The 17,410-nt window shown below is 34.9% G+C and overlaps 2 protein-coding genes across 2 annotated transcripts; both read right to left on the bottom strand.

Moving 5' to 3' along the window:
• Positions 1–1,352: 1,352 nt before the first annotated feature.
• Positions 1,353–8,758, bottom strand: LOC133692980 (polyadenylate-binding protein 2-like). The gene is made up of 9 exons (XM_062114165.1): positions 8,208–8,758; positions 6,761–6,879; positions 5,822–6,475; positions 5,644–5,721; positions 5,484–5,573; positions 4,566–4,700; positions 2,287–2,463; positions 1,996–2,199; positions 1,353–1,901 (listed from the first exon to the last, which is right to left on the bottom strand). The coding sequence occupies exons 1-9, from the start codon at positions 8,458–8,460 to the stop codon at positions 1,656–1,658; spliced, it is 1,956 nt and encodes a 651-aa protein (XP_061970149.1). The 5' UTR covers positions 8,461–8,758; the 3' UTR covers positions 1,353–1,655.
• Positions 8,759–14,183: 5,425 nt separating this feature from the next.
• LOC133691828 (WUSCHEL-related homeobox 4-like) lies at positions 14,184–15,431 on the bottom strand. Its single transcript, XM_062112429.1, has 3 exons — positions 15,161–15,431; positions 14,626–14,907; positions 14,184–14,512 (listed from the first exon to the last, which is right to left on the bottom strand). Exons 1-3 carry the CDS (start codon positions 15,368–15,370, stop codon positions 14,363–14,365), a joined length of 642 nt encoding a protein of 213 aa, XP_061968413.1. The 5' UTR covers positions 15,371–15,431; the 3' UTR covers positions 14,184–14,362.
• Positions 15,432–17,410: the final 1,979 nt, after the last annotated feature.

Below are 17,410 nucleotides of genomic sequence, written 5' to 3'. Positions count from 1 at the left end.
CACGTTTGAAATTGTGATTGATTGAGTGTATTTTAAAAAAGAGTTTTAAAAAATGAATTTTAACTATTATTTTCTAAAAAAAATTAATAAACTGGGGTAGGGTTAACTGAGGGCATTTCTATCCTTTTTTATGTGAAAAAAACATATACTAGAATAATAGGTTGAAAAATGATTTAAAATAAATTGGAATATTTTAGAGACTTGATCCAGAATATAAGGCAAGTTGAACTGATTCTCCACGATTCTAAGACATGATATGATCCTACTTGTGAAATCTAAACATAGTTCAGAATCGCTTCTAACAAATATTCAAAATCTCCCTGCCTCAAAAATTTAAGATACGTTTTGTAACAACAAAAACCATTTCAAGAAGATGGAACTGTTTAGAAAACCTAATATTCTGAGGATTTGCAGAAAAATGTCCTACTTTAACACCTTTTCATCTAATTTCATGGCATGTCAAACATTATTTTGAAAGGAGAACGATTTATAAACAAGCGAACCATCCTAAAATTCTATAAAAATTGATGTCGCGACTCACAAGGATCAACAGAAAAATCGAAGTAGCCTGTCCAACATAAAGAGAAGCCACCACAAGGATTTGTTCGAGGATCTTCTGGCATTGTTCCTTGAAAACCACAACCTTCGGTTTTGAAATCCTCTTTTACCAAAATTTGAAGCTATAATGGTTTTCCATGACATCCACGCAACTTCGTCCTCAGATGTTTGAGAAAGGATGTTAATCGGCACGGGCAGTGTGCTTTTGATCAAATTTATCGTCATTGCTGATGTTTGTTAATGACTAATTGTTTAAATTAAAAGGACCAAAGCGTGGCTCATGTTTATTAACCACCACCAATTTGTTTTTCTAGTGGTTGTTTGTCACGGGCTCATGCATAAAGAAGGGCAGACGACTTCACTGAGCTAGAGATGGTAAATACAAGCACCCCAGGATGCAGCTACCATGTTTCAACCAGACCCCAACTCGCAGTGAGTTTAACCACCTTCACCGGTGGGAACCTCTTTCTATAGCACAGAGGCCTACCCATCCGAGAAAACAATGTTAATCAGCGGAAGCGGACTGCAAGATACACAACCACGTAGCAGCCAATTATACAAGAACTGCACAGAACAAAAAATATTCTTCATCTGGGTTCCGGGTTCCTATCATCCTAGGGATTCTTGGTTTCCTCTTCCACGCATAGAGCTCACTTGTTTCAAGAAAATGCTCGTCCACCTGCACACCCATTTAAGAACCGCAGTGGTAATAATGACACCATAATTCAAAGTAAGATGCTTCCCAGGCCTGGACTCGACAAGTGAAACATAAAAAAATAAAATGTCTGCCACAATTAACAAATAACCCACAGCCAGCATTAATCAAACTAAAGAGAGGAGTTAACGGTAGAATCTGCAAATGAGTCGGAAAAAACACCCCCGACAAGACACAAGGAAAATCTATCAAGTTCTACCAAATACCCGGGGATCTTGCACAACACAAATGATTGCATACCAGGAATTCCAAATTTCAATCCCCCTACTTCAACCTAAAACCACACAATGGATGGAATGTAGCAACTTATCTGCCAATAAAACCAGGTCTAGATTTTGCAAAACCAATCCGATGCACTCTTTTCCTAATCCACCAAACACACCTAAGAAACAAGATTTTCATTCAGAGACAGTGAGGCAAGCTGGTCCGCTGGATTGTTGATCTGCTGCTGAGCAGCTACAGTCCTAAGAACCTCCATAGCCTCTGCCACTTTTGCCTTCAAAGCCTCTGGTGACTCGAGCAGGTGCAAAACCTCAGTTTGATCCATCTCTAGAAGCATGCCTGTAACCTTGGCTGCTGAATCATGCTCCAGCTGATCCACTAGGGGGTATAGACCCTCACCCAGCATCTGCCAACCAATAGAATCAAGAAAATAAGATAAAACTCTATGCCCAGGGAATCACTGGAACAAGTGAAGACAAACAAAGTGATGTGGACCCCACCGTCCTTTGCTGTTCAGGTGTTGCATTTGCAAGGGCAGTAGCCAAAGCAGTAATGGGCATGGGCTGTCCGCCAGCAGCATCTCGTATTGGCATGACACCCATGTCATAAGGAACTGAAAGCATGCCACCAGCAACACCTGGCATCGGAACATCTGGCATGTTACGACCAGGTGGGTAACGATAGACGCGTCCCCTGGGAAGCATCTGGAACAAACAAATAGGATAACACATTTAATACAAAGAACATGGGATCAAAATGAACATGATAAGTTAAAAATATCTTCTACTCACCTGTTGCTGCATGAGAGGGACTGGCTGCTGGGTCTGTTGAACAGGGCCACCTCCACGTCGCCCTCCAGGGCGCTGGCCTTGCTGACCCTGCTGAACAAGAGGCACAAAAAAATTTGGCATTGGAGCACCACCAGGCCTCATTCCAGGTACAAGTTGCTGTTGATAGCCAAATCCAGCCTAACAATCAACCATTATTGCTCATTATTGTGCATTATGTGTTTCAAATGAAAAGTAAACATGCAATAATATTCTGCATCTAGGTTCATATAAATGCCCCGCATCAACTTCAGAATTGAGAACAGAACCAAAGAAGTAGAAAGAGAAATAATCATTTCCTAGCAATAAAAGTACATCACATCTCAGATACTCAAGCTGCAACGAATTCATATCATAAACATTTGGAACTGCTTCAAGTCTCAATAATATGACTTCCAAGCCAACTATCTTGCAGGATTCTTTACAAAGTTCATCCCAGTTTATGCTAAAACTATTGACCACAACAGTCTCAGGCCGGTACAGGAGTTATTTGAACCTCGTGAAATGTACAAATATCCATTTGATTTAAAAAAATGAATAAAGGACATCGCACAATGTTGAATAAATCAGTACTAAAAACTCGAAACATCTACCAGAAATGTCTGCATTTTGTGAGTGCATATGCACACCTCAACACATGACATTTTCTTTCTGATTATGTCATGGCAAAACCCCTAAATTTAATTTTGTGTTCATATTAATTATTCATTTCTAATTAATTTGATAAGTTAACCCTTGTGTCCTCAAGAACACATTCAAGCGACCCTTTAGCTTCTTCGGTCACCTCTCAACAGAAGTGGCGCTGGAGTGCTGATGTAAAAATAAATCACCATAAATTAGGCTACTTTGAAAAAAAAAAAAAAAAACCCTTTCAAATTACAATCCCAGAAGCAGCAAGGAATATAATTTATATATTATTTTTTGTTTATATATATCTTTTATTGAGGTAGTTATATCCTCCACTGTAAATTGTCATTCTTTTTTTAGATTAATTTAATCTCTTTCATAGCAGTAAATAATAATGATGATAATAAAAGTGAAAATAATGATAATAAAAGATCCATTAAAACTGGAATCTCCTTCCACAAAACACTATGTGCCGGTCCTCTTCATCACAACCCTCTCTTGCATCACACCTCCCTCTTTATGTTTTTATTTGGACTCAATTTGCTTAGGATCTTGAATAAGGGGACTTGAAATAATACTAATTAGGAGGGAGGCAGTTGAATGATAACTATAACTCTTTCTAATTCAAAAGACCCTCTCCTTAAATTCATGCTTCTAATTCTTCATTTGATTCCACTAAAGCTTCAGTTTCAAGAGCCCAATTTCTGGGTTTGAGTTGATCTCAATTGCAGGTTCCAGAAATTTTTTATGTTGTTCTTGTTGCAATTTCTGAATGTGTTAAACCTTTCCTTTTTGTTTTTTACGTGCATTCTATTTCTGATAGTTCATAATTAGCTTAAGATTTGAGAATTTCTAGCTACAACAGCACTCTGACCCCACTTATTGCCACATGATCATAGTTGATGGAGGAGAAATGACAAAAGTTAGCTACAAGGGTTAATTAAATGTGGTATGAGAACAAAAGGGTTGATTGACAGAATTAAAATATTAGAGGTAGGAAAAAATTTTGACAAAAACACAGATACATTTTGGGGTTTTGCCTTGTGTTAATTGTTGATGCGTTACATGCCTGACAAGACCTCCTTCCAACAACTACAATTTAAAAGTACACCTCATTTTGAAATATATGGACATGCTGGCCTGGAAAGCCACCACAAATGCATATACTGGAGGAATGGTGTAAATCCCATAATGCAGCAGGCAGGGATTTCAAATATATTCATATAGTTCCAAAAGATCAAAACTGAAAGGGTTATAAGAAATTGCTAAAAAACATTTTGAATATAAAACGAACAATTCAAACATAAAAATGATCTATCATTCTATAGCCATAGAGACATTGACTAGAAGAACCAAATGAATAGCAAATGATCTGGCAATCATGAAGAATGAGGTATCTTTCTATGGCCATAGAGACATTGACTAGAATGAACTATCATTGCCAGATCATTTGCGCTATTCATTTGGTTCTTCTAGCCCATGTCTCTATGGTTATAGAAAGATAGTTCATTCTTCTTCTTCTTCTTCTTCTTCTTCATGATCTGCTAAGCATGAAGAAGAAGAAGAATGAACAATCATTCCATAGCCATAGACATTGACTAGAAACAAATGAATACCTGAGGAATCATTGCTGGAGGTCCTTGCCCATATAGAAATTGCTGCCCAAGACCGGGAGCCCCAGGAGGATACATTTGCATACGAGGAGCAACTGAAGGTGCCATGGCAACTGGCCTCATTTGAGAAAATTGTGCCTGCAAGAAACAAGATAAGTTAGCAACAAAGTCCCAAACAACCACAGTAACATTGAACATGCATCAATAGCATTTAACAGATAGGAAGTGATCACATGTTCCAATAGAAAATAAACCATGATAGTTACCTCTCTTTTTCCTACCACCAATTGAATGTGATTTCATACATGTTACATAGATATCACCCAATAGCTAAAAGAACGAAACATGCTTGCATCAAAAAGTGGTAGGGACCATGATCCCATAACCATCAATAGCATTGCTTTTCGGGAGGTGGCATCTCCATGGTCTTGCCAGAAGAAATGACAATATGCTAGAGAAACAATCCACTTGAAAGTTAATACACCTCCCTTAGAAATACCATGGAACTGTTTGAAGAGACTAGATATATAAATATCTTCCAGGAAGAAAAGTTTAGAATGAAAAGGTAAAGTTGTTAAAAGTACAAATGCACAATAAAAAAATACAGTACATAGTAGGTATCAAGTAAAAATGCCTTCGAAAGTTCATACACTTACCTTAGAAATACTATGGATTCAATGCGACTAGATAAATAAATATCTCAGGAAGAAGAAAAGTTTAGAATGAAAAAGAAAAGTGGTCAAAATTACAAAAGCACAATAAAAATACAGTACATAATAAGTAAAGTATCAAGTAAAAATGAAAATGCCTTCCAAACAGCCAGAACATCCAAAAAATACAATAAGTAACTTCAAGGAGACGGTATGGAATAATAGAATATTTTCATCAAGAACATTTATTCATTTGCACCCAAAATAGTACCTGTAGCCTTGCTCTTCTCTCTTCCTTCCGTTGAGCAGGGGCAACATACAGGGGTTTGCTAACAACCATTTTTCCATTCATCTCTGCAAGCTGTATAAAAACAATAAGGATGAATATGAACTTAGATTACAGTGTGGCAGCCATGAAGCTCATAACTTACAGCTCTAGATGCTTCTTCAGGAGTTGAGAACGCAACAAATCCAGAACCTCTGCTAATACCACTAGGGTCGTGCATAACCTGTAAAATTTGAAAAGTGAAATGCTTGAATGTCAACATCCATGGGAAGAAGAAATTGTGCAGGGCTGATTTCCTTCATATATGTGTAGTATTTACATACCTTGCACGAAGTAATAGTGCCAAAGTCAGAGAACAATTCCTTGAGTTTTTCATCATTAACGCTATCGTCCAGATTCTTGATATACAAATTCACGGCTTGGTATTTTTCAACAGACTCCATGCTCTGCTCAAATCGCCCTTTCAGTTCAAGCTCTCTTTCAGATTTTTTTTGGGCTTTTCCAACATACCACTCCTTGTCATCAAATTTCTTGCCATTAAGAGCCTCTACAGCTTTGGCAGCATCGTCTACATTTTCAAAGTTGACAAATCCAAAACATTTTGATTTTCCATCTGCATCCCTCATCACTACAGCACTAGTAATTGCTCCATGTTCTTCAAAAATACTCTTCAAGTCTTCGTCTGTTGTGGATTCAGCAAGATTTTTCACATAAATGTTGTTGAATTTGATGTTACTTAGAGCACTATCTCTTTCCTGTTTGCGCAGAAAGTGTCCAACATACACTTGTTTATCATTAATCAGCATGCCATTTAATTTATCTATTGCATTTTGAGCAGCCTCCTCACTGTCAAATTGTACAAAACCATAGCCCTTGGACTGGCCAGAAGCATCAGTAGCGACTTTGCAAGAAAGAATATTACCGAATGAAGAAAACGTGTCGTGTAAAGCTTTGTGATCAATAGTCTTGTCCAGATTCTGAAGTCCCCAAAATGCAACGCAGAATATAAGGTCAGGGTTAGTCTAAGGCATCACAAAAGAATACGCAAGAACAGAAGCCCATGCAGCTCCAAGGCAGTTTTGTTTTCAGAATATATTACCACAGAAGTATAAAAAGGATCAATATAAAGCCTTTCCAATTGGAGAATTAATATCTTAGTAGCATAAAGAAAAGATTTGAATTCCAGGCAACCAAAATAACCATCAGCTACCTTAAAAGAGATAAAAGAAAGAAAAGTCAAATAGAACAGTGAAAGTGAAAACCTTGATAAATATATTCGCCATGCCACTCTTACGAATACTTGGGTCCCTATGTGAATACATGATCCTGAGAGGCTTGTTATTGAGTGGAGTGAAGTTTAAGACATCCAATGCCCTTGCAGCTGCAGATGAGTAAATAGATAATAAGCATGTGCAGTGAAGAACAAAAGTAAGACAACCATGAGCTTCAAGTAAAGTGTTAGTGTCATTAAAGCAAGTGTGGAAGTGAGCTGTCAACATAGGCACTGACTAGTGATACCTTGCATATGTTTCTTTAATAAAGAGTAATAGCCCAACAAACTTCTATAATATGATTTTCGAATTACCACATACATGGAAAAGCCACTTGAATGCTAAATCACTTCAAAAGCTAGGGGCCTATATTACATGACCAAATCATCCTACACAAAATTCAAATCAATTGCTACCACCTCCACCTTCTGTATATTATGGGCGTGTCTTCCCTTTCTATCTTTACACTCTTGATTCACATTCTTAGATGAGAAACCTTTGCATCCCTGGGAATGGGCAAGATTGAGGGAGCAAGTAGGTTTAATTTGTATTACTAAAGCCACATCCTAACTCCCATACATGGATTATAGTTTATGTACATGCTATTCCTTTACGGTTCAAAATTCTGATCACAATCCTATAAAATCTCACCCATTTGATCCAACCAGTTGTGACTCTGAAATTAAAATCTGACTTGATCTCTCCAGCTAGCTCAGTTGTGAGCATAAAAAAAAATGAAGGTCACACAATGGCAGAGCAAGTACAGGTATTAGTAGCATAGCGAAAAGTGGTTGATCCACACTCTCTGCAAATCATAATAGATCCAAAGGAGAAAGAAAATTTATGCAATGGTTTAGTGAGTGAAATTAAATTGATCACTCCTGGTACCAAAAGTCCTCCAGGCTATGTAGTCTCACTCAACCCAATCCATATAAGTTTAAAAACTCGCACTGGTTCCTACTTAACCTAAAGTTAATGGGCTTTAGAACATATCTTCCTAAGACTTATCTTCTCAGCATGGTCCCTCAACGTAACTTCATCTATGGTACTGTATCATTAGCAAATACCGCACAGAAAAATTCCCACTCTTTCTTAAAGAATATTTCTAAATGATAACGGATATTTTTTAAGCATGACAGCAGGAGTTAGAGAGTCTAGGGCATTACACGAACTCGTCAATCCCTAGGTTACACTGGATACATGGTTGACGTTACAACAACAAAAAAACATTACCATATCCAGTTTTTATTTAATACAAATTTGAATTTTTCAATAAAAATTAATTATTCTGTTAGATTCGACAATCTTCATCTAGATGATTAATTAAACCACATCAGCAGCTTAAATATCTTACGCATTCACATTTTTCAGTAATGTAAACTCAAATTTACAATAAGAAATGCAATTAAAAAAATATTAGTTCAGGGAAAATGCTAACCATCCTGAGGGTTGCTGTAGTTAACATAACCATAGCCAAGTGATCGCCTGGTGCTCAAATCCCTACAGACCCTAACCGAAACCACCTGACCGACCTGATTAAACAGATCGTAAAGCTGCGAATCAGTCACGTTGAAGTCAAGATCTCCAACATAAAGCGAAGTCGGCACAAACTGGATCGCTCCAGGTCCCGCAGCCACTCCGTTGGGTCCAGGTACGGGAGCCGCTGCTTGATGCACCTGAATCTGCGCCATCTCAAATAATAATAAAAAAATAGCACACAGGCCTTCTAGATCCTTCAAATATTTTCTTTTTTTGTGAACTTTTTATTTCCCTCTCCTCTTGCTATTATTAAATTAAAATCTAGAGATCGAAAAAAATACACAGGATTCTAAACTGGAAATTTAAGACCTAAAACAAGTAAATTGGATAGGTAGCGAGGGATAGATTCATCGGATGGGAACCGAGCTGTATACGATGGAGAAAAGGAGAATATTTTTGGGATTTTTTTAGGTGGGAGGGCAGAACAAACTGCACCGCACCGGTAAAGTAGTGACTGGTGCAGTTTATATAGTGAGGTTATTAGAAGAAAGAACCCTAGTTTCGTTATCAGAGAGACTTTAATTGTTGGCCGTTCGATCATGTCGTGGCCCGTTGACTGGGGTTTGTTTGAACGGTTATAACGAATCCATCGTGATTATGATTAAATAAAGTCAGGTATGTTACGTAACAATTTAGCGCACGGGACGACACGGCTGGGCATCCCATGAGCGTGTTTTTGACAGTGTGGTTGTGAGTATTTTTCAAATAATTTTTCGTACTGAAATGCATATCAATGATGTTTTTTTATTTTTTAAAAATCATTTTTGACATTAGCACATCAAAACAATCTAAAAAATATAAACCACACTCAATTTTAATAAAAAAATTAAATTTTTTAAAAACACAACTGAAACCACATTTCCAAACGCTGCCCGATACTTTCAATCCCCCGCATAAGTCTTTTTACCCGCAATAATTTTATTTTTTTACCGCTACGAAATAAATACTAATTTATTTGATCCAGCCCACTGGACCAGAGATTTCTAATTTTTGTCTCATTTCGGTATGGTGTCTAAAAAGCCCAAAAAACCAACTAATTAAGAGCTATGAACTTAGCCGAAATTATTCAGATCGGCCTTAATGCCAAAGTAAAAGCCCAGAAAGACCTCCTCGGTGGCCCAATCCCATGTTTTACAGTTTTGGTGCTAATGCTTATATAATATAATTAATAATACGGGGCATCATCTTTGAGCAAAACCCATGATGGAGGGGAAGGTGTTGTGCGCTTTATATAAAGCTCATCATTGATAGTTAGATGTAACGTGCATTCCATGATAGAATTATGTACTTAGGCTATACACGTACAAGTCTCATCTCTATCATGGAGTCCTGCTAATCATCAACATTACAGATTTGGATCTTCTTGTATTCATTTCTTTATTTTTAGTCAGATTTGTTAAGCCTGAGATACGAATTAATGGTTATGATTTTGATAAATATTAAAAATTGGATCTTTGTAACCTGGGGTACTTTCTTCATTATTCCTTGCATAATAATATTTATTATATTGTTTTGGTAATTATTCTAGGTTTCAAGGAGTTTGAGAAGAGTAAGGTCTCATCTAATAAAAAAGTACAATTTTTAATCTGATTAGAGATTGAGAAAACCTTTAAATAAGGGTCAACATTTATTATGTGGTATTGTATTTATTTAATTTGTTGTATTTGGGTTCTTTTTAATATTTATATTAAAACTTCCAATTTAATTAGGATTTTATTAGTTAGGAATCTTAAAGCTAGATGTGCAAACCTCATGTTAAGTAGTATAATTCCAATCCAAAAAACAATAAATTAAGAGAAAAATCTTTATAATTAAAGGTGAAATTTTAATTAGCGTAACAACTTGGATGAAATAAAAATTTATTTGGCATGCAAAAAGTATCGATGACTGAATATTAGACAAGAATAATATGTGGGACAACTTAAGAGTGGCATTTTCATAAATAAAGCGAAGTCTCCCTCCCTCTTTTATGATGAAGCCCACACCATTTCTAATGTAAAAAAACTCGAAAACTCTTTTTTTTTCTCCTTTTCTCTCAAATATTATGGCATGGAAAATGATAAGTAAGTGATTCTTACTAAAGTAATTAAATCAAATTAGAAAAAATACGAAAAGGAGAGATTGGGAACTAAGGGAATTGGAGAGAGGAAATGTACAAATTGGAAGAGGAAGAGGGATCCCTGAGAATTATTGCAAAATACTCATTTAGTTGGGTTATTTGGTAACGATAAGATGCTCATTCTACAATAAATGCACTTATTTTCTTGAATTATGATGCAAGATTGAAAATCCCTGATTTTTGAATTTTTAAGGTTTATATAAACTTTAATGAAAATGCCAAATTATGTAAATTTATAACAAATTAGGGTTGTGAACACATGGATAAAGGTCTAATGTGAGAAATTTAAAATCAATTTAAGAAAATAAAAACCGTAAGTGGCTGGCCATGATTAGGTATACGAGGAGAATTTAAAATTTTGACTAAATTGTGTGATATTTTCATGTATTAATGAAGCTAAGAATGTTTAAGCTTGATAAAGAATCATGTAACGTGGATTGCTAAAAATGTATTTATTATGGTCATATAATGGAATGGTGAATTCGTTAGAAAGTTGACTAAGTTGTGTAAGTGTTTTGTTTTAAATGATGTTATTGTACTTAAACTTAAGTGATATGATGATGAAATTATATTTAATCATGGTTATGATTCATGTGAGATAAAACACAAAGATGTTGGGTTATGTTTAGAAATGTGGAAAGATATAAGTATAAGAATTAGTAGATTATATGAATGTTTAAGGTTTTAAATGATGTGGTGATGTTAGAAATTGATTGGGAATTATAATTTAAATAGTTATATATATTGTGTCTTGATTGATGATTTGAAAAAAATAAGAAAATAGAAAATATATATGTTGGGTGCAAAATGTTAGTAAAGAAATGAGATTATATGCCAAATGCAAATTGAAAATATGGAAGAAATTGTGAAATTATATTTGAAATACAAATTAGTAATATGAAATGAATAATGATGTGTTTGAATAAGTATGAATAATGGGTTGGAATGAATTGGGTACAAATTGAGGATGTTTCTTTACAAATCAAAAGGAACATTCAAGATTGGACTACAATTGAGGAAGCTTGTACTACTAGAAAGCTAGGTAGGCGCTCGTCACCTTAATTTTTTTATTTAAAGATATATTTTTATTAAAAAATTTTTATTTAAAGATATATTTTTATTAAAATTTCTTTACACAAGTGAAATGAGTTTTGAGATAAAATTACAAAAATAAAATTGTGTTAAAAGAAAGCCAACTGTTTGGACGTAAACTAATCATTATATGTTAAGGTTGGCCATTTAGAAGAAAACTAATCATTATATATTAAAGTTGGTTGTTTGATAATCATTATATGTTAAAGTCAACAGTTTAGACAACGACTGATTATTTATGTGTTAAAATCAGCTATATGAACAAAGACATATATATATATATATATATATATATATATATATATATATATATATATATATAAGTCAACCATACTATCAAAGAATAAACATTTAAAATTAAGTTAGTCATACTAGCAAAGACTGATGGTGTAAAAATAAGTCAGTCATGTTGGCAATAAATAATTATTTGATATTTAGGCGGGCATAATAATGGAAACTATGTCAGATAATTTTAATCATAACGACAAAGCTTGTAATTGAAAAGGAATAATTCAAAAGAAGTGAAACTATTAAGGTTTAATATAGTTCATGAGTTTCAGATATACCATTGTCGTAGTGATTTGGTGGTTGAAATTGCATAGGTTTTTTTTTGTGCTAGGTGGAATTCATAATTTTCATCTCATGACATTTAATTAAATTGATGTATATATTAAGTTTAGAGTAAATACTTTATGGAAAACAGCCTTTGAAAATTCCTGTAAAACTTTGAGCGCGATCCAACGGCTAAATTTAAAGTTCTAGTATTTTTGAGCCATTATTTTAATCTAGAGTGACCAGACATCTTCTCGAGATTAAACCTATCTCACCGGTCCATAAATGCATCTACTAAATCATTTTCGTAATCTGTCTGGACAGATCCTTATCTAGTTGTGGTGCTCACACTTGGCTATCCAAAATCACTCGTTATCGCAAGCCTAGCTATATCAGATACTATGGAAGATTATCTTGGCATTTCATTGCATATAATGGTTAAAGTATTGGAGGTCATAGATGATGATGAACTCAAGTTTAAAGTAAAAGAATGTAGTACGAACTACAAGTGGACTTCATAAAAATAAAAAGTATAAAATTAAATATATATTTTTCTTTAACATGTACACACCATAAATTAAAATTTGAAATTTATATGTCAAAGATATTTTACTTTGTGAATAAGTTGGTTACAATTTTATATTTGAAGTATCTATTAATTTGAAGTGATCGAGTTCAATTTCTAACTGTTAACTAAGGGCGAGTCTTTTAGAAGTTCAATTTTACACCTAAAACTTTCTAGGTTTTGAGGAGTCTGAGAGGAGTTTAAGGTGTAATTTAATAAAATAAACATAACTTTTTATTCAATCGTTTAATTGGGTTGGAACTTCGACTGAAGATGTTAAAGGTTCTTTTCCTATAAAATTAAAATTTCATGATCATCAAAAACCTTCAAATAATGGTTGAAGGTTAACAGGTGAGATTATCTTTATTTACATTATTGTATTTAGATTCTTTTTCTTATTTAAACTAAAAATTTCAATTTAATTATGATTTTACTAGTTAGGATTTTTAATGCTATATGAATTCTATTAATTATGTAAGTTTTAAATGTAAAACTTTTTATTATAAAATTTTTTAGATCTAGAACTAATATAAATAAAAATGCTTAATTTATATTTATTTGAAGATTCAAACTATTATTCAGACTTTTATAAAATATAAAAGATTCTCTCTATTCCTTTATAGTACTAGGGTTGTAATTTTAACCTCAAGGAACCCTAGGTTTTCATCAATGATATATACTGTATAATTTTGACAATTTGTTTTTATGGATTTTTCCCAATTACCCATAATATTTTTACTAAATTAAGGATATTGCACTTGCGATAAATACTCAGAGATGGCATTAACATTTGGTGGAAGACTATACTTATTTTTCGTCTGTCATGCTCTAATTTGGATGAAGTAAAAATTTAGTCAGTATTGTTTTTCTTTTAATTTATTTATCTAGTAGTATTCTTCCATGTGCATAAGAGTACTGACGCTACTTTTTTTTTTCTTCCTATCTCATTTCTCTCCGAAATTGAAACTAGAAAAATACCAATTTTTAGCCAATGGAGATCTCCTGATGAGGACCGCTTCTATTAAAGAGAAATTAACTACTCTCACTCGTTCACATTTTATGTACAGCAGTGATCATCTTTCCCTCCACATATTTTTGGCATGGTTAGGTTTTTTTCCCCCTTAATCAATAATATCTTTTTCACCCAAAAAAAAAAAGAAGCAGTAATATCCTTGGCATGGTTGATGAGGAGCCCCACATAACAGTGACTGATATTTTTTTTCTTGGGAAAATGCATGTCAATCACTGTCAGCAAAATAAAGATAAAACTTTCATGACTCCTGATAGTTGATACGCTACTTTATGAAAGTCTTCTAAGTAGTGCAACATATCATTTTTTTTTTCTCGGTATCGGTGGCAGAAGACACATCTCTTTTCCGATTTGAAAATTGAAACTTGAAAATATGAAGCAGCTAGCAGGCTTAAAATATTGGAACTAGGTGCGTGGACTTCAGTGTCCACAGGTTCCTCCTTTTAACCTAAAATCTTTTCTCAGCAAAGTTTCCCTAGTCGAAACGATCACACGCATCTACAAGAAGGAGACCGAATAAAGAGTGACAAGGAGCTTTGGTTCCAAGTCAGAAAATAGAGTACAAAGAGACAATGCCTTTCTTCTTTCTCGAAACAAAGAAAGAAACTAAAGAAAGAAAAGCACGTCAAGGCAGATCATCACAATGAAATTAACAAAGTTGAATGGGATTTATTTATTTATTTCTTTACAACCCCTTCATCTGCCTTCCGGGTGCAATGGGAAAAGCTCGAGAGTTCTATCTCCCTTCTCTCTACATGACCTGCTGTCCTCTAATTCCAAGCACTCAAAGGTCCAGCTCCTACACTTTCTTTTGTATGGACTGTCCTCCTCTCTCTCCACCTCTCCCTGTACAAAAATAAGAGTATTAAATATATATATAAACTAAGCAAAACAGTCAAAGCTTCGTTTATCAGCGTGAATAAATTAAGAATTAAGTCTTTATGGCTGCTGAGACATACCCTAGTATCCAAAGATATAATGGTAACGGGAGATGGGGTTCTCGGACTATGGCTTAAACCAAGGCTGTTCCTCTTCTGTTTTTGCCTCTCGCGGGCTTTGTGATTTTGGAACCAGTAAAAAACATTCTTCCCTTCAATCTTGCCGTATCTGCTTAGTTGTGCAGTGATATCTTCTATTTGTTGCCCATTAGGAGTTCTCATTCCTCCCCTATACAACATCTCTAGTATACCTATCTGCTCTTGCGTTGGGTTCCAACGTGTCCCTCCCGGGTGCGTCTCCCCCTATATGCATCCGAATTTTTAATATTTAGGTGAGAAAACCACCGTGCTTGACCTAAAAATGCTTTTCTAGTTATCTTTTCTTTTCTTTTTTGACGTTTTTCTTTGAAAATTCATGTCCCGCTACTATCCATATGTTACGGTATATGTGTAGTGTAATTTAATTCGATGTCTGGAGTGATTAAGATAGCACAGATCAATCCAAGCAGAAGTAATTAAAAAAAGATAGTATTAGCTAGATAAGAATGATCAGTACCTGAGGGGAATCTTTCTTCTCGTCAGAAGAGGCAAGATTTCTAGGGCCACTGTCGGGTCTAATGAAGCTCTTGAGATCGAAAGAAGCAGCACTATGATCTGTGTTGGCCAGCTTGGGAGCGAGAGGGCGTAAACGCTTGAAACCCAGCGTAAGAAAGGGTTCGTGCTCCCAAAATCCACGTGCCAACTGATGCACCTTCATGCTTCCCATGGCGAAGGACTGAATGATAGGGAGTGGTAATTATATAGAGGATGCTAAAGAAAGTGGGATATGAGGTGGTGCTTAGAAGAACCCAAGACCAAATCATTAGGGGAGGTTGACTTATGATTTCCATTTTTAAAAGAAAGAACGAGGCACACACAAATTTAACACAGAGGGAGAGAGACCATATGTGATCGATCGAGCGTGTGGGTGTGTGAGTAACTGTGTGTATATGCGTGTGGGTTGGCCCGTCTAATCGGGTCGTTTTTTTTCTTGCTTTCATGATAAGGTGTCCCATGTTTTTCGGTGGCCTCTTCGGTTCTCTCTCAAGCTTTTTTTTTGTTATTATAGTATAAAGTAGAGAGGGAGAGAATGAAAAAGATTCCTCCAATCCCAAAACTTGAAAATGGAACTTATTTGCTTTTCAGGATACGGAAAAATATTGCTGACTGAGAGAAGCCAGCGAGTGAATGCCGTCGTCTTGAAGTGGTAGAGAATGTTGAAAAAACAAAGCATATATAATCACAATATATCTATTTGAATGTAGCAGCATCCCATATCCAAATCCAACTCCTCTTCTTCGAGAGCTGTAGCTAGCTCGCTCCAGTTTCCCACGTAGAATAACCTCTCTAAATTATAAAAACCTCCGAACCCCACCTCTTATTCCCCTTTTTCTTAATTCTATGGCAGTATCTTATCGTGTCTTATTACACTAACTATATAATGTATTATCTCATAAGCCACTGATTAGTTGATGATAAGTACGTATTATAACATTGGGGTGAATAATAATTCTGATTCTGTGCGTTATAATTAGTTGTTGAGTGAAACTAGAGCATCGCAGAAGGATCTCACTGACTGCAATCACGGCCATCATGCACTTTGGACTGTCAATAAGTGATTCTGCGTAGCACGTGTGATTTGGTAAATGAATTGGGAGACATTAACAGCAGACGTGCTTGATTAATCTGGATTATCATCAATCACTATAAAAAAAACATTTGCCAAATGGTAAACTTATGTTCTTAATTATTATATATATATGATTGCCCTTGTGGCTGTAACTTTCTCTGGTGGTTTAGTAATTAATTAGGGTGCCAATGTGGACAGACCAGAGTTCATTGACTATTTATAGGAATCTCGACTGAGCTGAGCATGTTTTTCCTCTTTTGGACAAGGTTACGTACGTTCTTGGAAGCAATTGCACTTCAAATACATGTCCTCAACGCATTAAATTCGTTTCCAGTAATTGTGTGGAGAGACCTCGTGTCTTGACTTGGTTGGGGAGTCATCCATTATTAATTTTCACAGATTTTGTGGGGGGATATTAATGTGAAATAAAAATGTATTAAAAAATGTATTTTTATATTAACAAATGAAAAACATCAAAAAATATCTTAAAAAATCAATTTAATATTTTTTTAATAAAAAACTATTTTAAAAAACATGTTTAAAATGAGGGATAAAGCCATTTTCCACGTGATAACAGTGAAAAATATTAATTTAATATTCTTTTTATATAAAAAAAATTTAAAAAGGATTTTAAAAAACATGTTAAATTAATAAGCTGTTAAAAACATTACGAGTACATTTGATTAACTAATGTAACAAAAATTCTTCAGGCTATGACTCTAGTGTTAACTTTCATGCATCTAGCTGGCTATGTTATCCATAAGATTTTTACCTCTGGACAAAATTCACTATATTTTGTTTTTTCCGGTAAACAAAGGCTTCTAAGATAAAGATTTGGCGACCGAGTTGATGTGAACCTCTCTCTCTCGACCACATATTTGCAATGTAGTACAATAAGATCCTTCAGCTAACAATGTTTTTGGCCTGACATATGGATTTGGGTTGCTGAACAACTCATTCTAGACTCTTGACGGGTTTACACACAGACGACATGCAGACCTTTCGCTCTCATGATCTCATCTTAACATTCAAGCTTATCTGCTCTTGCTTTCCTTGCACAATTTAAAGAACCGACAACTTGGATTTCTTTTCTTTCCTTTCTTTTTATCATCAACAACTTGGATCTTCGTATAGCAA

Source organism: Populus nigra, chromosome 4 (genome assembly GCF_951802175.1).
Source record: "Populus nigra chromosome 4, ddPopNigr1.1, whole genome shotgun sequence".
In the NCBI taxonomy this organism is placed as follows: domain Eukaryota; kingdom Viridiplantae; phylum Streptophyta; class Magnoliopsida; order Malpighiales; family Salicaceae; genus Populus; species Populus nigra.
This window is presented reverse-complemented; position numbering and strand designations above follow the sequence as displayed.

Bases quoted from the DNA above. Each gene is read 5' to 3' on its own strand.
- LOC133691828 (XM_062112429.1), bottom strand. From the start codon at position 15,370: ATGGGAAGCATGAAGGTGCATCAGTTGGCACGTGGATTTTGGGAGCAC. The intron at 14,908-15,160 runs GTACTGATCATT...GGATGCATATAG, and splicing joins AGAAGAAAGATTCCCCTCAG to GGGGAGACGCACCCGGGAGG. The intron at 14,513-14,625 runs GTATGTCTCAGC...ATTTTTGTACAG, and splicing joins TTATATCTTTGGATACTAGG to GGAGAGGTGGAGAGAGAGGA.
- LOC133692980 (XM_062114165.1), bottom strand. From the start codon at position 8,460: ATGGCGCAGATTCAGGTGCATCAAGCAGCGGCTCCCGTACCTGGACCC. The intron at 2,200-2,286 runs GTGAGTAGAAGA...TGTTTGTTCCAG, and splicing joins TCCCTCTCATGCAGCAACAG to ATGCTTCCCAGGGGACGCGT. The intron at 1,902-1,995 runs GTGGGGTCCACA...ATTGGTTGGCAG, and splicing joins CACCTGAACAGCAAAGGACG to ATGCTGGGTGAGGGTCTATA.